Source organism: Bos grunniens, chromosome 2, assembly GCF_055505025.1.
Source record: "Bos grunniens cultivar Pamir isolate PY7600 chromosome 2, Bosgru_T2T1.0, whole genome shotgun sequence".
In the NCBI taxonomy this organism is placed as follows: Eukaryota; Metazoa; Chordata; class Mammalia; order Artiodactyla; family Bovidae; genus Bos; species Bos grunniens.
The window spans coordinates 45,359,255-45,383,781 of NC_141166.1; the positions used below are offsets into that span (position 1 = coordinate 45,359,255).

At 34.3% G+C, this 24,527-nt stretch overlaps 1 protein-coding gene across 11 annotated transcripts in view; it reads right to left on the reverse strand.

The window, feature by feature from the left end:
• NBEAL1 (neurobeachin like 1) overlaps positions 1 to 24,527 on the reverse strand; it is a 164,493-nt gene that overhangs the window by 7,890 nt on the left and 132,076 nt on the right. For 6 of the 11 annotated variants that reach the window (XM_086345219.1, XM_086345186.1, XM_086345194.1 and 3 more), the window contains 11 exons: positions 21,068 to 21,185; positions 18,214 to 18,311; positions 15,585 to 15,701; positions 12,809 to 12,898; positions 11,377 to 11,486; positions 10,760 to 10,932; positions 9,655 to 9,749; positions 6,446 to 6,562; positions 5,912 to 6,073; positions 4,756 to 4,904; positions 2,028 to 2,163 (listed from right to left, as the gene is read on the reverse strand). In XM_086345219.1, the coding sequence (XP_086201345.1) occupies positions 2,028 to 2,163; positions 4,756 to 4,904; positions 5,912 to 6,073; positions 6,446 to 6,562; positions 9,655 to 9,749; positions 10,760 to 10,932; positions 11,377 to 11,486; positions 12,809 to 12,898; positions 15,585 to 15,701; positions 18,214 to 18,311; positions 21,068 to 21,185 (1,365 nt within the window). Of the gene's footprint in view, positions 1 to 1,127; positions 2,164 to 4,755; positions 4,905 to 5,911; positions 6,074 to 6,445; positions 6,563 to 9,654; positions 9,750 to 10,759; positions 10,933 to 11,376; positions 11,487 to 12,808; positions 12,899 to 15,584; positions 15,702 to 18,213; positions 18,312 to 21,067; positions 21,186 to 24,527 lie in introns of those variants that run through there. The other 5 variants (XM_086345163.1, XM_086345140.1, XM_086345153.1 and 2 more) reach the window with 1 other exon arrangement.

Sequence of the window (24,527 nt, forward strand, 5' to 3'; positions counted from 1 at the left end):
CAGTGGGTTAATGCCCCTCTGAAAGTATAACATTTCTCTATCTAACCATATGATTTGTTGGAATTACTTTCCCAAGAGCAATCTACTTTTTAATGGTGCTTTATCTGCTACCCTTTTATAATGGTTACTTTTCTAGGGTCCATTCATTAGAGATAAAAGACAGGCCTCAAGCAAAGACATTTTGGCATGTTTGCTCTGCATTTTCATTTCCAGACGTATTTCCAAAACCATCATTGCTATTCATCTAGTTCCAGTTTAACATCTAATTTACAAATATGGATTCTGTACAACAGCATAATGTATAAAACTGATACATGATTTAAAAATACATATTAACCAACATTTTTTACTTTTAGATAAAAATAGATGTTGAAATAGAACTCTTCAGAACTACTGATCTATTTAATTTCTACATAAAATTATAGAAAATTTCACATAAAATTATATTTTAATTATGCAGAATTCTAAGCATTCAATTATATTATTTACTAAAGTAGATCCATAATTCAGCTAATGGGAGATGAATTTCACAAAGATGTAAAAATAGATAAAAAATACTTTTAATCAAAATCTACACATAATTCAAATTCTATTGTTGCAGACTACATAAATCTTTCAATGGGGACCAAAAACTTATTTGGTAAATATTACAGAGCATTGCCTTATTAGGCCTATGAAATGAAGCTATTTAGGTATTTTTTTCCAATTAATTTTTTTTAAAATGTGTGTGCACAAGGGCATTTCAGTTTTTAAAACTTCAGTAAAATCGTACGCTAACAAATTACTGAGCTGGAGGACAGGCAAATTTAAAGGCATGTGAGTAAACCACACACAGTGAAAACAAACATACTCAAAGAGTAATATCTGAGCAGAGTTCTCAAGTAATCATCACATTAGCAAAGGACAGGAGGGAAATCATTACTTGTAAGTATATTAATTAAGAAACTCTATTACTGAATGTAAAAATGTGTATAATGCTTTAAACGTAAGTGGAATATTGAAATATAGACGTGCTGACATTATTGGGGGAACCATTAGACCTGAAACTAAATGTTGTTGTAGTCACTTTAGTAAGACCTCTTTTATTAATATCCTGGAAGAAAGTATCTGGCAAAGAGGTTCATATGATCTATAATGGATTTATTATAACCAATGACAGTATGTTATTCAATAATGTCTTCTCTTGAAATAACCCCCACAGATGTCATATTTTAGATTTCTCAGAAAAGACCAATGATATCAATAAAAATTTATAATGCTTAAATATGAGTCTATGTAACAAAATAAATTTTCTAAAAGAATCACTAGATTACTTGGAGTACAGCTGCTACATTTTCTTAGGAATAGTCTTAGATTTATGGTATCTGAATATTCAGTAATTAATAAGCCACTGGCAAATAAATGTATAGGAACTATAGGAAACACACTGAGAATTAGCACGTTATATGGGGATATTTGTAGTTCCAAGTAAAAAACAGAAAGCTGCTTTTACAAAAGTACAACTGATATACAATCATGCTAAATATCTGTTGAAATTAATATAGTTTGGGGAATTCCCTGGTAGTCCAGTGCCTAGGACTCGGTGCTTTCACTGCCAGGGCTCAAGTGGGATCCCTGTTCAGGGAACTAAGATCCTGTAAGCCACACAGCATGGCCAAATTTACAAAAGAATAATAAACTGTTTTGTTATTTAGTCTAATTTCATTTTTTATAAATGCTTTTATATGTATTAAAAATGCAAGTGTGTGGTTTTAAATTTAGATTTGGAAAGACAGAATAAAAGAACTTTCTTACTCATCTAGAGCTATAAATGAAAACTGCTAAACATGTGATTTCAATAATATAATAATATAACTATCATTCTTGAATACTGGCTTTGTTCGCTTTCATTTACTGTACTTTGAAAAATCAAATTTGTTTTTCAGTTTGTTTATCCATAATGGAGACGTCTGATTTAGCTGGAATAAAGAAGAACCAAGGGAATCCCCAAAAGTACGGGAAACTACATCCGTGATGCTAGGTTTTACCTCAGCTGGCCTGCCAACACCCACTACAATCAATTTGCCGTCTTCTAATCCTACAAGAATATGGCTATATTCTTTGGTTACACAAACACAGTGGATAGGCGATCGCATGGCTAATGGGCTGATGCAGAGATTCAAACTAGAAGAGAAATAAAAAGCACATAATTACACAGATATACAATGGATTCACAGAACTTTATAACTGGAAGTTAACAGTCATTTAATTATACATTCTAATTTTATAAATGTGGGAACTTAAGTTCAGAAAACCTGAGTGACACAAGAGCCGACATTTATAGCATGACTCAAAATACTTAATACACTTTTTCTCTATTTCCAACATCTGTTTGCACTCTAACCATTTATATGTGCTCTCACGAAATGATTAACAAATGAAAGTTGGATAAACAAAAGGGTAAAAGCCCAAAAACTATGTGCTGGTGGGGAATAAGGTTAATAAAATTGGTATATTTGCTTTGTCATAAAGGATGTAATATATATTTTAAAAGATAATGTGGTATAAAAATATAACATGCCATTATGATAAATGTTCACAGCTTTTATGATTAGAGAATGAAGAATTTAAGATGTACACACTATGCTCTAGTCTAACTTGCTAAAAGATTCCATTAATTTTTTCTAATTTGGGATTCTCCTAACCATACCCTAAAATCAGGGTTGTAATACAAAATGTTGGAAAGATATTACTGAAATGTAGACTTAATGCTCTACCACATGGGAAAGAATGACAAAAATGAGAAAGAAAATATAAAAATCAAAAGTGATATTGATACAGAAGTGATTTTGATATGAAGGCAGTAAGAGAACACTCTGGATCAGGAAACTATTAAGAAGGAAGGGTTTAGGGAGGGGCCAAGATACTAAGAGGTATATAAATAAGTCACAGTAAGTGTTTTAAGAGAAGAAAAGAAAATGTATTTGGGCATGCAAGGGAAAACAGTGCTTTGTGAATATAAGTTGCTAAACATAAAGAACACCAAACTTAAAAACGTACTTACTTTACAAAGATTTTTTCCTTCACTGGGTAAATAACAAAAGCCTTTCACCAATTTTAAACACACACATACATAACAGGAACAGATATGCTAGACTTAGCCTGAAAAAGACTTTATCTGATTACAACTGAAAAAAATATTTTAAACCCAACTTTACAAACAACTCAATCAAAAAATGAGCAGAAGATCTAAACAGACAATCTCTACCAAGAAGACATAGTGATGGTCAATAAACACATGAAAAGATGCTCAACACTGCTCATCATTAGAGAAATGCAAATCAAAACTATAATGAGGTATCACCTCATACAGTCAGAATGGCCACCATCAAAAAATCTACAAACAATAAATGCTGGAGAGGATGTGGAGTAAAGGGAACCCTCCTGCACTGCTGAAGGGAATGTAAAATGATACGGCCATTATGGAGAACAGTATGGAGATTCCTTAAAGAAATAGAAATAAATCTACCATGAACGTGAAGTCGCTCAGTCGTGTCCAACTCTTTGTGACCCCATGGGCTGTAGCCTACCAGGCTCCTCTGTCCATGGGATTTTCCAGGCAATAGTACTGGAGTGGATTGCCATTTCCTTCTCCAAGGGATGTTCCCAACCCAGGGATTGAACCCAGGTCTCCCGCATTGTAGACAGACGCTTTACCGTCTGAGCCATCAGGGAAGTCCTTAAATTTAGCATATGACCCAGCAATCCTACTAATGGGCATATACCCTGAGCAAATCACAATTCTAAAACACATGTGTACCCCAGTGTTCACTGCAACACTATTTACAATAGCCAGGACATGGAAGCAACGTAAATAAATGTACATCAGCAGATTAATGGATATAGAAGATACGGTACATATACACAATGGAACATTACTCAATCATAAAAAAAAGAATAAATTTGAGTCAGCAATAGTGAGGTGAATGAACCTAGAGTTTGTTATACAGAATGAAGTGAGAAAGAGAAAAACAAATATCATGTATTAATGTGTGTGTGTGTATATATATATATATATATGAAATCTAGAAAAATGATGAAACTATTTTCAGGGAAAGAATGGAGATGAAGATGTAGAAAATGAACTTGTGGACACAGCAGGGGAAGGGGCAGGTGGGACGAACTAAGGTTAAGATAGATATATATATATATAAATAAAACAGATAGCTAGTGGGAACTTGCTATATGACACAGGGAGTCCAGCATGGCACTCTGTGATAACCTAGAGGGGTGGGCTGAAGGGAGGGGAGGAAGGCTCAAGGGCAAGGGGATCCATATGTATAACTATAACTGATCCACGTTGCTGCACAGCAGAAACCAACACAACATTGTAAAGCAATTTTCCTTCAATTAAAAAAAAACCCAACCCAACTTTAGTTTCTAAAAATTGAAGCTACAGTTGGACATATTCCCAAATCCATAATGCAGGCTTGGCACTTTGAAAACTGTTTTTTTTTTTTTTTGGCTATTTAAAAAAATTGTTGTTATTGTGGTAAAATGTATACAAAATAAAATTTTCTATATTTTTTAAATGTACATATAAATTTTATTTACTAATCCAGAAATAATTTAGCTTCCCCAACTTTTTTATAGTTACCAAAAAAACATGTTCATAATAAATGATAAAAAGATTAGAAATCTTAGACTACAGATTTTACTCACTGAAAATACTAATGTCTTTTCCTAAGTGTTACTTCAGTAATTCTTATTATTTACCTGTGGAGATCTCTTATGGACAGGAATCCTTGTAAGCTGCCTGTGACAATGTGCTCTCCAATTATACATATATCTGATACTTGTTCCTTCAGGACTTGAGACCCTAGATATTTGCCATTTACAGAAAACAAATGCAATGCATTCTTATCCTGCAAAGATTAAAGAAAATTTAATGATCTCAAATTAAAACAGTTTCAGAATTGTTAATTAAAACTATGACTAATAACAGAATGATGACTGGGTTTAAAATTCTGGAAAAAACATATGTTATACTTAAAGAGAAAATATGTAGACAACATTGTTAAAGTGATTTCAATCAGATTGCTAAGTAAATAAATATTAAACAAGAACTCTCACCCCTCCAAAATAATTTTTAAAAGTTCTCGTAATTTTTAAAAAGCCTTATCACTGAAATGAAATAAACATATAAAATTCATGGTTTATTTATACCCTGCCTTGTGCAAAAAGAATAATTTCCATCTAAGCTTATGAAGTGCCACACAATTAGAAATTATTTTTGAAATCATATAGGCCTAAAGTGCTAGTTAGTGTTAGTTTCTCAGTCGTGTCCAACTCTTTGGGACTCCCACGGACTGTAGCCCGACAGGCTCCTCTGTCTATGGGATTTCCCAGGCAAGAATACTGGAATGGGTTGCCATCTCCTTCTCCAAAGCCTATAAAAAGCCCTAAAACAAAACATGAGGCTAATATTGTGATAGGGAATGAACAAATTGCATAATGGAAGGAAAATACCCTTTTCAAAATACTGTGCTCTTTCCTTCGGAGAAGGCAATGGCAACCCACTCCAGTACTCTTGCCTGGAAAATCCCATGGAGGGAGGAGCCTGGTAGGCTGCAGTACATGGGGTTGCGAACAGTCAGACACGACTGAGCGACTTCACTTCCACTTTCATGCATTGGAGAAGGAAACAGCAATCCACTCCAGTGTTCTTGCCTGGAGAATCACAGGGACAGCAGAGCCTGGTGGGCTGCCGTCTATGGGGTCGCGCAGAGTCGGACACGACTGAAGTGACTTAGCAGCGGCAGCAGCTCTTTCCCTTTTCAAAATGCCCCATGTGTACACAATGTATACAACATGGAAAGGAGAAGACAATCTCATTAATGGTCTAGCCATAGTGCATGAAACTGTTACATACCTTGAGAGAGGTACTTTCTTCAATGCTGGAGTACATGACAATATGTCCTTCCCAAGATATAGCCAAATTGGGAACGGTCAGGAGCAGAGAACTCTCACAAGGCGGTCGTAAAGTCCGCATATACTGACCCTTCTGAATGGTATGTATAATCACAGTGCCATCCTACACACAGAAGATATTAGAAAATAAGAACAGAAAAAGTAAAAAACTGAGCAAGAGAAAGAAATATGGGAAAGGACCTGAGAAAATGATTATTCCATCGTGGAATAATACATGTACCTTAGGAAAAATTCCAATCTTGAAATTTCAAATGGCATTTTATTTCATAAACTGGCCTTCTTTTAACTAATAAAAATCTACAAATAGAATCCAGTCTCTTTAAATTTTTTCTTGCTGTATTTTTCTACTTCTGCAAAGTCCTGGACAAACTTAGCATAAAATTTCTATGCTTTTACCAATTCTCCTATATAATATAAATATTTTCTCTGAATTTATATTAAAAAAAAATCAGTATTTTTAAAGGTACAATCTTACCCTTGATCCTGACACTGCCATGTCTAGCTCAGTGCTGATGGCGACACTCAACACCTCATCAGTGTGTCCATACAGAATCTGAAAGGGTTTAGATGCTAGGCCCACGGGAACACCTCCCTAATATAAAAACAGAAAAGCAAAGGTCACTTTCTCGTACACTATTTTCTATACAAAAACTTATACTGTAGTTTAACTGTCTAGTCACAAATCAACCCTGCAACTAGTTCTTACCACTAAGTCTATTCTCAGAAGTACTTGTTCTTGGATTTCTCCTTGGATTCTCAAATGGTTCTCAATCTTTTCAACCTCAAAAACATACTAATAATATGAAGAGTTTCAAAGTTTGCTTTGGATTAATTTTAACAAGTGTATTGTTTGCCCTTTACAGAATTATTCTTCCTTTACTTCAAAGAAACTTTTTCTATTACATCTCTGAATACTTTCTCTTTTTTATTTATTGGAGTCCTATTTCAGGGACATCAATTATCTTTATGCTGACCTGTCTCTGATTTCTAGAACTATCATTCTTTTTCTAATTGCTTTTGTTGTTTCTATTTACATTGATTACCTTAAATCTTTCTTCCATGCTAATAATTTGATTTTTCAGTCACATTAAATTTGTTCTTTGCTTTTTCTGCTTTGGGTTTATTTATAATTGTAATGGTATTGATTTTAATCTCAGTTTGATTCTTCTGCAATCTCCCTTTCATTTTATTATGCTAGTTTATAATTTCATCTTTGAGGTCCTATTTTATTCAGTTAATATTATTATTCTATTCTTCTAATAGCACAACTTATTGCAGGCAATCTCTCTGTACCTAAGTTATTTTCTTTATCTGTTCGTAGCATGCTTTGTTTGGTACAGTACTTTCTATGATACAAATGCTTGAGTAGTTGCCATGGTGTTTGATTTATGATTACCATGGATAAATGTCCAGACTTTCTTCCTCTGTTACACAATGTAGATGAATTCTCCCTGACACTCTATTACTTGGGTCATATCTGTGTTCCTCTAAGAGTATCAGTCTGAGTGCTTACTGTACTCCCATCTAATTTTTAAAAGTCAAATAATTCCTATATTATTTAAAGAAGATGGATTCTTCCCAAATTCATTTTATAAAAGTTGCATATCCCAATGTTAAACATACAAAGATAGAATAAAAACAGATTTCTTTCACATATAAGTAGAAAAGTAAAGGACTAGAAAAGAAAATCTTGCTGTAAAATATAACAAGACAGTATGAAGTATAAGGTTTATTATAGAAATTCAAGGATGGTGCAAAACTAGGACATTTCCCAACATAATACATTACTTTTAAAAAAAGTAAAAGAAAAACTTATACATTAAAAAAGGAAGAGAAACTGGGAAAAACAGCTAAAAAGAACATGATTAGGACTACTAACAAAATTAGAACACAGACTGTGGATCAGATAAAGGTATTGTATAAATGTTCAGTGTTTCAGTTTTGATAATTGCACTGTGGTTATATATAAGAAAGTCTTTGTTCTTAGAAAAGACACACTGGTGTGTTTAGTTGTAAAGGAACAAAAAGCCTCCAGCTTTTAAAATGTTCAGGAAAAAAAATAAGATAGGGGAAAAAGATAGGGAGAGAATGCTAAGGCAAATGGCAAAAATGTACTAGCTCTGTATCTTTTCTGTAAATTGAAATTTTATTAAAACTAAAAAGTTATCAAAAAAGAAAAGAAGGTAACTACTGAAGTATAAAAAAAAATAAAAACCCACAAAACCCACAAATAGTGAAACCTAACAGCAAATAGTATACTAAATGGTACAACAGTGAAGGCAAGTTCATCAAAATCAGACATTAAGACAGGAATGCTCACTATAATTTTTGTGCTTTATTGTATTCACTAACAGTGTAATAGGGCAAGAAAATGAAGTAATTAGTATATTGGAAAAAGTAAAGAAAATCACTATTATTTTCAGATCACATGAATGTGTATTTACCCTGTTTTCAGAAAATTCAAGAAATACTACTAATAATTATGAGTTAGATAAAAGGATTTGGTAAACTGATTAGGTACAAGATAACTGTGTAGAAATCAATAACTTCTTTAGCAATCATCAGTTAGAAATAAAAACGATTTTTAAAATTCCACTGAAGCAGTCATAAAAAAAAGATAGTTAAAAGTAAACATAACAAAGTACAGGACCAAAATGGGGAAAAAATTATTAAAAAATTTTACCAAAAGACATTGAAAAAAGACCTGAAACAAATACAGAAAGACACTTCCTCTTTTGCAATATGAATAATTATAAAATGGTAATCCACACTAAATTAATATAGAAATTAAATATAATGTCATTAAGACTAAAATGAAATGTTTTGAGGACAGTTAAAATATTTTGAAAGTTCATATGGAAGAATAAAAACTCATAAAAGAATAGCTGAGAATCTTTAATAAAGGAAACACAGTGAGAGGGGATTTGCCTTACCAAATATTAAAACTGCTAAAATAAAGTCATTTTGATGTTGACACAGAATAGATATAGAAGAAAGGGAAATCTAGAAAAAGATCCAATTCAGTGGGTAATCAATTGTGTTGGCATAAATGACTTTCTACTCACAAATAAATAAAAGCATGTATTTTTATATGCTATATGGTTATATAATATATATAATGTATCTATATAACTAATACATCTAATATTAAATATTCTATATTATAAAATTTAAAAATGGATTAAAGATTGAAATATAAAAAAAATAAGAAAAGTATTACAAGAAATATTTTAGATATTTTCATAAATTTGGAGTGAGAGAAAGCCTGTTTATTTTTCTAAGCAAGGTAGAAAATCCAAAAGCCATAAAGAGAAAGACACTTCCTTGCACCATCGTGAGAGTACACAACAAGATTGATGAAAATTCTAATTTATAATTTCTAGTTTTTGCACTTGAAAATAGGAATGTTATGTAAACAAAGACAAGAAAAATAACCATTTTTCTAGAATAAGTTAACAAGGAGCTATCTTTGGAAATTAATACAAGATAAGGTCATGAATCAGGACAATAAACCTAGGAAAAAAGTGCTGATTAACACAGAGCAGAATGAGGGGTAAAAGATGGCAAAGGAGCTCAAATAACCATTCAACGTCAGAGAAAAATTCACTGTCTATTAAGACATCTCAGTAGTATCCCCAGGGAGAATTTCTGATCTAAACCCAGAGTATTTAAATGTGTGACTACCTGTTGGGTAATCTGCCATATCATACATGTAGTATCTCTGGAACCAGAAATCAAATGTATTCCACAGTAATCTGTAGCTAAACAAGTCACAATATCTGTAAGAAAAAAGAATGTAAAAAAAAAAAAAAAATGAAATGGCATAGTTTGACTGAAACAGAAATACAGGGGCAATTTTAGGTTATGTTCAAACTATCACTAACTCAGTCGTTCTAGCAGGGAGAAATGTAGGAATGCCACTGGAAAAGCACTGGGAAAGAGTGACACAGGAAAGGATGTCACTCAAATCATGTTAGGAGAGCCTTCTTTGAGCCCACCCTTCTTCAAGGGTGATGACTAGACATAGGGCAAGATATGCCTGTCAGAATCTTGGCATGAGTTTAAGTAGCTTTAAATAAATCCCCACTTATTTCGATACTCTTCTCTGTCCCTCACTCTCTCATCTCCTATTACCTTCCACTACTACTGGAACTACAATCCTACTGAATATGTGTCCCTAACCAAAACAGTACATATTACACCATAAGTTCACAATATAAAATATATTTTTCCTAAACTGAAAAAACCTGAGCTAAGCGACAGTCACTGGTGCAAAATTAGTAGCAGACTCTATTTCCCTTTCTTAACAGCTTTATTGGGGAAAAAAAATCTACTCAATGATTTATCCTTACATTGAAAAGATTGAGATATTAGGAAGCACCAGATTAAACTATATTCAACAATTTTACCTCTTTCATGCTTTACCACTAACAAAGTAATAGAACAGGTGACTTCTTATGAGAAGTCATCTATGAGACCTATGAGACTTCTATGAGAGATTTTTTTTTTTTACCATTTTGTCATAAAATTCTGATTCTATCAACCGATTTTTCCAAAGACTTACCTTAGCATCTTTCCAATACTGTGAAGCTGTATTTAATTTATATGATGCTTAGTATACCCAAAATATATTAGACACTCTTAAAGAAAGAATATTCATAACACTCTATCAAAAAGTTCACTCAATTTCAAAGGTAAAATTCATGCCTTTTATAATATAAGAGGCATGTACTACTATCACGGTTAGAAATTAAAAACAAAAATTTGGGTGGGGGGAGTTAATGCTTACCCATATGTCTGATATTGTGTGAAATAAGTTTGCCTTTTGTAAGTGACATCACTTGAATGCTATTATCCCAGTGTCCAGCACTAAAAAGCAACTTCGCATCATGTGATACTATAAATAGCTTAGAAGTGATCTCCAGCCCTGGAGCAAAAGGGCCATTCATACTACGCTGAGTTCTGTAAACACAATTAAATATTAGACTCTTTTGTAAAAGATCATTTAGACTGATATCAATGATTTTTTTAATCTCTTCCAAAAGAAATAAAAAACAAGTCTGTTCAAATGTTCAATTTGAAATATCTATTAATAAATGATACATTCAGAAAATACATTAACCTTATTAATATTATTAATTAAACAAAAATATATATAACAATATAGTCTCGAGGATTGAGTGTAAAGAAAGTGAGATTGGTGAAGGTGTGAAAAAGATTTAAATCTTGACTTTCACAACCAATTTAGTAAGACTGTCAATTCTGTAAATAGCCTCAAAGGATAAAGACAAGATAAAGGGATGTCAGGAACAGGAAACTTGGGAGTTGGAAATTTTAATCTATTTGCTTTTCTTGGCAATAAGATAGTAAAGGTACCTGTTTTGTTTTAAATGTCCATTGACTTACTTAGGATTTGTCACAGTTTGATCCCTGATGAATGTAAAGTAATTAGAAATGTTTCTGTCGTAAGGCAGCCACCCATGGGTTCCAATAATATGACTCATGCTTAATGTTATCTGGAAAAGAAACACATGTGGACAAACCTTCAATGAAAAGATTAAAGAAAGCAACTCAAAAACAACCAAATGCCCACATAATGTTATTAGCTTTTGTCACTTAGGGAATAATGCAGGATAATGTACTTAAAACATGAGACTCATTAAAAAAGTCTTAAAATAATTCAAATGGTTAAAAAGCTCATGGTTATCATACTACAAAAAAAGTTGTCCCAATGTATCCTCCTTTAGTAAGATTATTTTCCTCAAAATTTCTCAAATACTAGCATCTATTAGTTGGCAGTCAGAAGAAATTAAGGATCAAGTCTTAACCACAAAAATAAGATACTTATCATTTAGAACATAAATCATAAGTAGAATTTATGAAGAACTGTTAAAGAGGTCTCCTTTTAGGAGGAACAGTAATAGTAAATACTTACATTAAAAAATGGAAAGTTTTACTCCCCCTTGATGAAAGTGACAGACTTCCAAAAAAAAATTCAGATAACTTAAGAATTCTGCCACTTTAAAAAAAAGTACTTATTATTTTTGTTAATCTTTGAAGACATTTTATCTAAGCAAACACACAATATGCATAATTAGAAACATAGGTCTAACTCTGAAATCTCTACTGTTCACTGTGCTATGCTCAAATTCTTATCATCTCTCAGTGATAAAATAAGACAGACCTATGTTTGGTCAACTTGCTAGGGTCCCAGATCCCTTACTTGCTAGCTTTGTGACTCTGAGCAAGTGACTTCTGAGGTTTAATCCTTATCTGTAAAAGGGAAATAATAATAATCGTGCCTGTCTCATAGGATTGTTAGGAGGAGTAAATGACAAAATTCACATAGTTCCTAATATGTCCTGCAGGTGGTCGGACCTTTATCAATCCTGTATTATATCTCATTTTCACTGCTTTATGATAAATTTTAATATCTAATAAGATGCCATAGCATACTTTTCTTATATAAAATTTCCTGGTATTTTTCACATATTTATTATTCCAAACAAACTTTAGAATTACAGAACTACTTAAAAGCCATATAAATAAAAGATACATTTTTATACTTGGTCAAATTAATTCTATAAAAATTTTATCTTTTTTTCTTTTTTTGGTCATGTTCAGTGGCATGTGGGATCTTGGTTCTCCAACCAGGCAACCAGGGATGGAACCCATCCCCCATGCAGTGGAAGCATAAAGCACTAACCACTGGATGGCTAGGGAATTCCCTTATCTATTAATTTTTTAAAAGACTTAAAAAAATTTATTTTCTCAATTTTTTCAGTAAGTTGTAATGGATATAGACATGGTAGTGTGAAAAAGGTATAAACCAACTTACCAGTAACTCAGGACTTCCTTGTGACATAAAAGAACGAGACTGATTTTTGGGAACAATTGCCTTTACTAACGGAATACCGTCACTAATTCCCTATAAAATAAAGGACAGAGGTTTTAGTGGCTGGTTCCTCTTATCTTTATTAGATACAAATTATTGAAAACTTCTATTTCTTTAAATAAAGATAAACCCTGTAATATAGCATTTTACTCTATCCAAAACATATTACCAGTTAATTTAAAATACAAGAAAGGAATTTTATATTGTGTTTGAATGGCATACTTGAAAGTTCTGAAACCCATCACTTTCTTATATTCCACTATCCTGCCATTAAACAAGGATGTAGATTTCAAGGAGTGTCAACCATCTAAAACAGCCAATGATTTAAAATATTTATTTTTCCCATGCATACAGACATGAATATAAAGTAGAAAATATAGACTTTATAAGGAAACATTACTCAAATAAGTGAAATGGAAAAACTAGTTATATATTACAGACTTTTCCTTTTGGGTTTAACTTTCAAAAAATAGATCTGTTCCATTACCTGAGGCCCTTCCTGAAAGCCACAACAAAAGAACCAGAAAATAAAGACACTCCTTGGGAAACATAATTTTATTATTTTATTACATTATTACCATTATTATATTACCATTATTTTATTACAATGTTAAAGAGAACAAGGATTTGAAGTAAGCTTCTTGATGTGACAATAGCTCATAAATTACAGTTAACATTTATGAGGTAAACTATAACCTAATATTACTAGGTACAAACTACATGCCAGGTGATTTTCTAAGAGTTTTATATGAACTAAATAATTAATTATAACCATATGAAGTTAGAATATATCTTTTCTCTTCATACTGTGAATTAATCAAGAGAAGACAACTGACATTTACACAAGCATAAATGGAAATGATATCTGAAGGAATCTATTTAATAAGCTCTTGCTTTCACTGCTACATCAATTTTTTTCACCATTTTATTATCTGACGAGACCTAACAGAGGCCTTCTCTTTTCATATGAGTGAGTGGGAAACACCTTCTTTTATGATGATGAAAAGGGATTAACAATTACTGGTACCCAAGGATATCAATTGCATTCTTTATCCTAATCCAGATACTGGCCCTAGGAAAGCTACCATGTAACTTGGGTGCAGAGAGGGGCAAATGTCACTGCATTGCAGATAGAATCCAGAAAATGCCATAAGTGATTCAGATCAGATCAGATCAGTCGCTCAGTCGTGTCCAACTCTTTGCGACCCCATGAATTGCAGCACGCCAGGCCTCCCTGTCCATCACCAACTCCCGGAGTTCACTCAGACTCACGTCCATCGAGTCAGTGATGCCATCCAGCCATCTCATCCTCTGTCATTCCCTTCTCCTCCTGCCCCCAATCCCTCCCAGATTAGATGCAGTTAAAATACTTATCAGAATTACATAATAAATATAGTCTTACATGTCCATCAACTTAGGGGTCAAACAGGAATTTATGGGTTACTCTGTATAGTAAAAAGATAACATAGCAGAATTGAGACTGCTCTCCTTAGGAAGGCTGTTTGCAAGGTTGGCCATTGGCTGGCATCAAGGAACTTGGCAGGCAAAGACTTCCTTACACAGATGTAAAACTTGTCTTCAATGATGCACATGGCTCACTATGTCTAGACTGTTTGTGCAGACAATCGTCTAAACACCTGCTTTTCTTTGCAGAGTCTAGAATTTGGAATGTGTTAGGCAGAGGGTACTTCAGTGACCAGCCCCCGATAAATATGTTGGGTACTGAGTCGCTAATGAGCTTCCCTGGGACACAAAAACATGTCCCATTTCACTACCGGAAGAAATTAAGCACCTTCAAATTATATGTAGGTACAAAACCCAAAATATTTACTATCTGGCCCTTTAAGAAAACATTTACCAACCTCTGTTATGTTGCATAAGAGTTACTACACGTTCTATGTACATGTTCAATCTATTCTTGATACCTTTTTATCATTTTTCTTCTTTCAAAAGAGTTAATATTATCTGTTCTAACCACATTTATAGGTATGAACGCATTTCACATTCACATTCTGAATTATTCAAAGAACAGCTGACCTTTCAGCAACTCAAGGGTTAGGGATGCCAACTCTCCATGCATTATATAATTTGTAGTCAGCCCTCTGTACCTGCAGTTCCTCCTTATCTGCAGTTCGGCCCCACAAACTCAACCAACCAGAGATTATGTAGTACCTCTAGTATTTACTATTGAAAAAAAACCCATGTATAAGTATACCCACACTGTTCAACCATGTGTTGTTCAAGGATCAACTGTAACTCAATATGTATATTTAAACATTTGAATTTGAACATACTCTTTCAAGAACTGCATTAATTACTTATCTTGCTTCACTGACTATTCCTTCTGATATTAGCAGTTAACAAGTTGACTCATGGGCCATGTTTTATACATGAATAGACACTACAACTAAAAGTTATTTTAGATTTCCTCTATGTATCATCTCAACTGACACAAGAAGCCATTTAAATCAAATTATCCTTCCTTCTTATGTTTCCTTCAGGAAAACATGAAATTAGAAGAGAGAAAGCCAGGAGAAAAAGTTCAGCAGCAAACAAAACCATTCAACAAGGTTGTTTTAAAAATTCTAAGAACATAAAAGTGAAGAATTATTTACTATTTTGGATTAACACCTATACTCTCCATTAAGGTATAAAAGGAATGTGGAAGTGAATAGAATTTATAGAGAAAATCCATTGATATTATCAAGTTGGAGATTACCTCTATAAAAAATGACTTGAGTTCAGGGAGGTGTTGAAATAGGTTAAAGGTTGAAGTGTCTGTTTTGGCTTGCTTCTGCACTGCTTCCTCTGCTGATAATCTAGAAGGGTGTGGTTCCTTAAAAAAATTAAGGAAAAATAATTCATAATTACATTAAAATACCTCTCACTATATTCCCTCATACATACTGGACTCTAGATTCAATGGATTACATTCTATGCACTATTGACAACTTGAACTGCTCAGACAATTCCCTCAGCAGAGTTTGGCTCTCTTCATTCCTAGAGAAACCCTACTTCTACAGTCTTTCTTATTGATATCTCCCTTGAAATTCTAAGTCAGAAGTAATTAATTACTCTCTTTCATTATTTTCCTCTGCACATTACATTATTTAGCATTTTATTCAGTACTTATTTCTTTTTATGTTGGTTTATATATAGTTGGTTATGGTCTTTTCCAACTAGACAACAGATATCTTAAAGTAAGAAAGTAAATCTTATTCAGTTTTAGATTTTAACCATGTAGAAGAGTATCATAAATATGGTACACACTGATGTATATATACTGGTAAACTTAAATGGATTATTCAAAAATCAAAGTTTATAAAATGGGTGAATCTTTATAATTCCTGAAATAAGATCTGAATGTCCATATTACTGGAATTGAATTATAGATATTGCTGCATTGCTTTTCAAATAAATTATTATTATTTCTTAGATTTTATGTCACAGAAAAAAGACAGTATCACCTTTTTAAATAAGAGAATTACAAGTCAAATTATTATTCCAATGCCACAGTTAAAATGTAGAATAGAACTCTATCTAAAGAGGATTCTTCTGTCTCTATTGTAAAATATTGCTGTTGTAGTTCAGTCACTAAGTTGTGTCTGCCTCTATGCAACCCCATGGACTGCAGCACTTTTTCCTGGAGTATGCTCAAATTCATGTCCATTGAGTCAGTGATACTATCTAACCATATCATCCTCTGCCATTTCCGTCTCCTTTTGTCTTCAATCTTTCCCAACATCAGGGTCTTTTCCAATTAGTCAATTCTTTGCATCAGGTGACCTAAATACTGGAGCTTCAGCTTCATCATGAGTCCTTCCTGAATAGTCAGGGCTGATATCCTATAGGACTGACTGGTCTGATCTCTTCGCAATCCAGGGGACTCTCAAGAGTGTTCTCTAAAATATTAAATCATGGGAAATAGATTTGGCAGCTCTAATTCAATATTTAGCTCTCAATTAACCATGAGAGTATTCACTTTATTTGAAATCAAAAGCTTATTTTTAATGACTTTTTTTATTATAAAAACTAATTCACACTACCCTTGTTAAAAAAAAAAAGTTAAGCTGCTGAAAAATTACTATAGAATCTATTTTAAAGTTCAATGAAGTGTTCTGTTATTCTGTTACTTTTACCTCTGACTGTCAGCAAGCACTGATTTCAAATATGGATATTCTGTAAAGATCAATATTGGAGACTTCAAATAAATCGTTGCTAATAAACAGTAACAATTATAAAGCTCAGTCTGATCAATGAATTAATGAAGAACATCTATAAGTCAGAATTTAGATATACCTTTGCGATTATAGCTATGGAGATATCAATTCAACAAATATTTACTGCACACAAATTATATGCAAGAAAGATACAAAAATGATTAAAAGAAGGTTATGGACTTTAACATAGCTATAATATAGTGATGCAGATGGATAAATAAACAACTAAGTCAGAAAATGTCATAATTAGGATGTAAACAACCTACAAGAACTGGAAAAATGATCTACAAGTTCAACAAGGGGGCTTACAGCTATTAATTCAGAGGAAACACGGGATGGCAGAAAGGCTTCAGAGTTAAATGATCAGGCATCCAAATTCTGCCCCAGTCACATTCTAGCTGTGTAAAGGTGGAAAAAGTACTTGACTTTTCTAAGGCTAGGTATTAATTTCTATGAAATAGAGCTTTATCATCTAAAAAAATAAGGCTAATTTTTGAATATTTACTGTGAGGGTTAGGTAAATCACTTAGCACAGTGCTAGCGTAGGACAGTATCAACTTAATAAATGCTATTATGTATTCTTCATTTCTAAATTCACACTAACAAAGATAAAAATGTCTTTGCAAACTAATATTAAACTAACCTCTATGATAATTTTTTTTTTCCTTCTCTCTCTCTCCTTTTTACCCTGTGTGGACAAACAGGGATTGAACCGGTGGCCCCTGTCCTGGCAGTGTAGATTCTTAACCACTGGATCACCAGGGAAGTTCTCTTTCTCCATTTAAACAAAGGAGGGAATACTAGCTCACCTGACAGGGACCTTCAACCTCACCTTTTCCTCTCAGGAGATAACTAAATAAAGGTGATCGGCTTTTTGAGTAAATATAAATCCTCTGTGACTCAAGAGAAATTGACTGAATATGTGGATTTCGACTATAATATTTTGTTATTCAAAATAGGAAGAATCATTTAAATTTACTTTTTTTTAGTCACAGTATAATTTTTTTCCAAATTCTAGATAATTCTGAAATAAAGTTTTAAATCATTAAAATTATTGAAAATAATGGTAGTACTATTCCTTAGCAATTAACTTCTAGACTTATGTAATTAGTAACTTTTACACTTTACCTTTAACAGTTGACAAGGTGTTTGCCCAAAATTGTTAATCATCCCTTCTAAGGCTTTTCTTTCCTTCTCATCTGTTAAGGCATCCAGATCCACAGCTCCTAAAACCAAGAAAAATAAGCCGAAACAGTGAAAACAAATCAGTAAGCCACGCAACTGTTTAAAATACCAGAGACTGATTAGTATATTTTCAACAAAATATTCTGAATGGAAATAAGTAAATTTTTTAAAAATCAGTAACACTTCAGATATTAAATATGCATAAAAATAAATTCCACCCACTATTTACAACTAAAAAGGCTTTAACCAAAAGTTAACTATAAAAGTTTCTATAAAAGTCTATAAAAGTTTCTCTTGGAAAAATATAGACTATACTCATTGTACACCTGATTGCTTTCTTTATGATAGTTAAGCTGAAACAAGTGTAAAAACCACACAAAAACGCTGCTATACTGTCTATCTAATAAAAGTTGGAAAAAGTGATGTTCTGGCAAACTGATTATACCAAGTCATACTTAATAGGGATTGTTACATGGCTAGTATTTGACCAAAGTAGGTAAAATCTGATTTCAAAATCTATGCTCCTAACCACCATGGCAAACTGATTATACCAAGTCATACTTAATATGGATTGTTACATGGCTAGTATTTGACCAAAGTAGGTAGTCTGATTTCAAAATCTATGCTCCTAACCACCATGTTATGCTACCTCTCTACAAAACTGTTACCAAATGAACCAAGTAAGGTAAGATAGAACAAGCTTGTCTATTTACCAAAAGTCAAGTGGGTTCTGTTCAATTCACAAAACTTCATACTATTCATGATCTTTAGAAGTATTAGCTCTATGGAAGGATTAGAAAAGAACTCCTGGACTTCCCTGGTAGTACAGTGGATAAGAATCCACCGGCCACTGCAGGTGACATGAGTTCTATTCCTGATCTGTGAAGATTCCACATGAAGCGGAGCAACTAAGCCTGTGTGCCACAAGACTGAAGCCCATACGCCCAGAGCCTGTGTGCTCCGCAAGAGAAGCCACTGCGCTGAGAAGCCCATGCACCACAACGAGGAGTAACCTCTCTCATAACAACTAAAAAAGACTATGTGAAGCAACAAAGACCCAGAACAATCAAAAATAAAATAAACAAAAATATTATACAGCAGAAATTCTTCTTAAGCCTTTCAAAGCCTTCAGAAAATGCACTTGATCCTGAGCTAGACATCAGAATGTTGTTTAGTCACTAAGTCACCTCTGATTTTGCAACCCCATGGACTGCAGCACACTAGGCTCTTCTATTCTTCACTGTCTCCAGAGTTTGCTCAAATAATGTCATCTTACTATCACTGGAAAATATTTCATTCATTATTCTAAAAAGTCTTCTATAAAGTGTGTTAACAATTTAAAACTGTATATTCAGACTTTCCTGGACAGGACACATATGGCCAGAGATCAAAATATTTAATGCCACCAATATTTGATCCTTATAATTTGATTTGCATATATGTACCTTTTTTTTTTTTTTTTTTTAAGCAGCACTCTGGAGAAGGAAATGGCAACCCACTCCAGTATTCTTGCCTGGAAAATTCCATGGACAGAGGAGCCTGGCAGGCTACAGTCCATGGGGTAGCAAGAGTCAGACACAACTTAGCAACTAAGCAATGAACACAGCAACAATGGTAAACATTTACCTCTTATTTCCATCAGTACTCAACCCAACTATTTATAGCATCAAGATGAAGCAGATTCACCAAGGCTTCTCAAGGATGTTACTATCCAAAAGGGTTGGGGTTGCTCACACTTAAAAGACATATGAGGCCCTATTATCTCAACCTTTACATTCATTTTCATTCATCCTAAAGAAAACATGTTCAGAAGTTCTAGTACACATTTGGTACATAATAATTCCATGATAGTTCATAAATTCTACGTGTCCCTTCAAGAAAAATATTGTAGTTATTTCTGTCATCTCTTCCTAGCTTTAAAGCATCTCAAACTCCTTATGTAAGACAGAATTTATTTCATTAAAATATTTTATGGAGATATTTTCCACTCAAGTTTAAAGAAAAGTTCAATCTTCTATGTTAAAACTAAGATGAAGTTTACTATGAATCTATGGTAAGAGATAATATACAGTAGATTTGGTGCTGACAACTCATTACATTTTTTTTCCACTGAGGCCAAGTAGATTTCATTCTCCATATTTTGAGTCAAATCGTGATCAAATGGATGTTTAAATTTAGAGATGGGATAAATGAAACTATTGTTTTAAAAAAGCACTCTTTCAAATACAAAAGGCCACTAAAGCTATTTTTTAAAAATTTTGTGGATTTTTTTTGTGGGAGGAAGTGAGCTTCACATCCTACTACTCCACCATCTGGATAACCCCCCACAAGTAGTTGGTTGGTTTTCTTTTAATTAACTATTTATTTTTAATCTTTTGGCTGTGCAGGGTCTTCATTGCGGTGCATGGGCTTTCTCTAGTTGCCGCACACAGGTTCAGTTGTTCCACAGCATGTAGGATCCTAGTTCCCCAAGGAGGGATGGAATCCACGTCCCCTGCATTGTAAGATGGATTCTCAACCACTGGGCCACCAGGGAAGTCTCTAAAACTATTTTTAAAATGTAGTCTTTCTCATGTTAAATAGTTATGTCTAAAATACCATTTATAAATACATATTAAATAATATTTTCCCTTTTTTTGATGGACTCCTGTGGCATGCAGGATCTTATTTCCCTACCAGGGATCAAATTCATGCCCCTTGTAGTGGAAGAACAGATTTCTAACCACTGGACAGTCAGGGAATTTCTAATAATATTTTCTATCAACATAATATAAGAAAAAAGAATATAGGCTTATACCTTCGTAACTACAGTAATAGAAAACATTGAGTGCCTCCACTGCAGCCGGCCCCCTCTGTTTATAGCCAAAAATCAGATCTATCCATTCATGAAGATGAGCAGAAACATATTCGGACTCCTAGAAAGAGAACAAATTTAATCGTTAATATAGTTACCTTTGACTACACTGTAAACATAGGTCCTTTGAAAAAGTAAGAGCATTTGAAATATTTCCACATACAAATATTAATGCTATAATAAAATTATCTCAAAATGACACTAAGTATGTATCTAACATCTATTACAAATATTGACTATATTCTATCTAGGAAAATGTAGATATCATATTTACTAATATTTATTACATAAATATCTCCTAACTATTGGGTGGAAAAATAACATATATTCTAATAGCCCAAATATGAACAACAAAAAAATTAATGATAGCTGTAGAATACATTTTTATTGTGAAACTTCTACTGAAATATTTGTCTAGAAATTCAATTCCCTCTGTCCATGGGATTTCCCAAGCAAGAATACTGAAGTGCGTTGCCATTTCCTCCTTCAGGGGATCTTCCAGACCCAGGAATCAACCCCCGAGTCTCCTGTGTTTCCTGCGTTGCTGGCAGATTCGTTACCACCGAGCCATGGAGATCAAAAGTGTGGCTACAAGACAATCTACTGAGATGTCAAAAATCTGAGGTTGTGTGTCACAGACCCATTTAACTAGAAAATAGAGCCTCTTAAGATTGTTAAGAACATTTTCCTGTTGTAGCCTCCCCCTGAGCTCAAAGGAGATAATGGACAATCTTGTTTGTGGACTGTTTTTTACCCAATAGAGTTGATTTATAAGAAACCCACAACATTTTAAAAGAAATCACATTAGTTCAACATGAGAAAGATAAAAACTGTTCAAAAAATAAGATTTTTGGCTTCCAACTTACTATGAGGCATGTTAAGTTGCTCGATCGTGTCTGACTCTTTGTGACCCTATGAACCATAGCCCACCAGGCTCCTCTATCCATGAGAGTCTCCAGGCAAGAATACTATAGTGGGTTGCCATACCCTTCTCCAGGGGATTTTCCCAACCCCGGGACCAAACCCACGTTTCTTGAGTCTCCTGCATTGGCAGATGGGTTCTTTACCACTGGCTTCCAACTTAACTACGATTAGGAAAAGAGGCTGGCAAAGATACTCTTGTAAAAATATTTTTGTTTTAGTTTTTATGGAAAAGAATAACTCAGAGCAAAAGCCCAAATGCCTGAGGGTAGAACAAAATGATCCATGGAAAACCAGTTATCATGGAATAGCAGTGGGCTATAAAAGAACTGGTCTTCACGACCAAGATAATCATGATGGTGTGATCACTCACCTAGAGCCAGACATCCTGGAACGTGAAGTCAAGTGGGCCTTAGAAAGCATCACTATGAACAAAGCTAGTGGAGGTGATGGAATTCCAGTTGAGCTATTTCAAATCCTGAAAGATGATGCTGTGAAAGTGCTGCACTCAATATGCCAGCACATTTGGAAAACTCAGCAGTGGCCACAGGATGGAAAAGGTCAGTTTTCATTCCAATCCCAAAGAAAGGCAATGCCAGATAATGCTCAAACTACAGCACAATTGCACTCATCTCACACGCTAGTAAAGTAATGCTCAAAATTCTCCAAGCCAGGCTTCAGCAGTACGTGAACCGTGAACTTCCAGATGTTCAAGCTGGTTTTAGAAAAGGCAGAAGAACCAGAGATCAAATTGCCAACATCCGCTGGATCATGGAAAAAGCAAGAGAGTTCCAGAAAAACATCTATTTCTGCTTTATTGACTATGCCAAAGCCTTTGACTGTGTGGATCACAATAAACTGTGGAAAATTCTGAAAGAGATGGGAATACCAGACCACACGACCGGCCTCTTGAGAAATCTGTATACAGGTCAGGAAGCAACAGTTAGAACTGGACATGGAACAAAAGACTGGTTCCAAATAGGAAAAGGAGTACGTCAAGGCTGTATATTATCACCCTGCTTATTTAACTTATATGCAGAGTATATCATGAGAAACGCTGGGCTGGAAGAAGCACAAACTGGAATCAAGATTGCTGGGAGAAATATCAATAACCTCAGATATGCAGATGACACCACCCTTATGGCAGAAAGTGAAGAGGAACTCAAAAGCCTCTTGATGAAAGTAAAAGTGGAGAGTGAAAAAGTTGGCTTAAAGCTCAACATTCAGAAAACTAACATCATGGCATCCGGTCCCATCACTTCATGGGAAATAGATGGGGAAACAGTGGAAACAGTGTCAGACTTTATTTTTCTGGGCTCCAAAATCACTGCAGATGGTGACTGCAGCCATGAAATTAAAAGACGCTTACTCCTTGGAAGGAAAGTTATGACCAACCTAGATAGCATATTCAAAAGCAGAGACATTACTTTGCCAACAAAGGTCCATCTAGTCAAGGGTATGGTTTTTCCTGTGGTCAAGTATGGATGTGAGAGTTGGACTGAAGAAAGCTGAGTGCCGAAGAATTGATGCTTTTGAACTGTGGTGTTGGAGAAGACTCCTGAGTGTTCCTTGGACTGCAAGGAGATCCAACCAGTCCATTCTGAAGGAGTTCAGCCCTGGGATTTCTTTGGAAGGAATGATGCTAAAGCTGAAACTCGAGTACTTTGGCCACGTCATACGAAGAGTTGACTCATTGGAAAAAACTCTGATGCTGGGAGGGATTGGGGGCAGGAGGAGAAGGGGACGACGGAGGATGAGAGGGCTGGATGGCATCACTGACTCGATGGACATGAATCTGAGTGAACTCCGGGAGTTAGTGGACAGGGAGGCCTGGTGTGCTGCAATTCATGGGGTCGCAAAGAGTCGGACATGACTGAGTGACTGAACTGATAAAGGAACTGAGAGCATGTCCAGGCTAGAATTCTGAACTGCTGTAAACAGTCAGAAGTTCACAGTAAAAAGTAAAAAGTTAGGTGCCTCTGGTTTCCCTCTCCCTTTCGAATGTTAGTGTCTATTATAGTTCTCCTGTCCTTATTACACTACTGTTGTTGCGTGGGGGATTAACTTGTATCTACTTCACAGTCTTCAGATCCAAGAGGAGATGCACTGGAGTAGTTTCATCCACACATGGATTTGATGTAGATGACTAATAAGATTCTGGACTTCAGGCCTCATGGCTTTCTGCGGGGGTCAGCAAAACTACTGCTTGTGGGCCAAACCTTACTGGCATTCAGATTTGTAGATTAGTAGAAGACAGCCATATCCCATTTTCTTTTGCACTAGAATGGCAGAATTTCAACACACACTAAATTTAGAGCTAACAAAAATATTTACTACCTGGTCCTTTAAAAAAGGTCTGCAGAACCCTGCCTTAATGAGGTGGGACTGTGGGAAGCTCTTAAGAGGAAGTATGCTCATTTTGCATGCAGAAGGAATGTAAACACTTCGAGGCCAAAGGGCAGCCTCTGTGTGGTGGATTAAA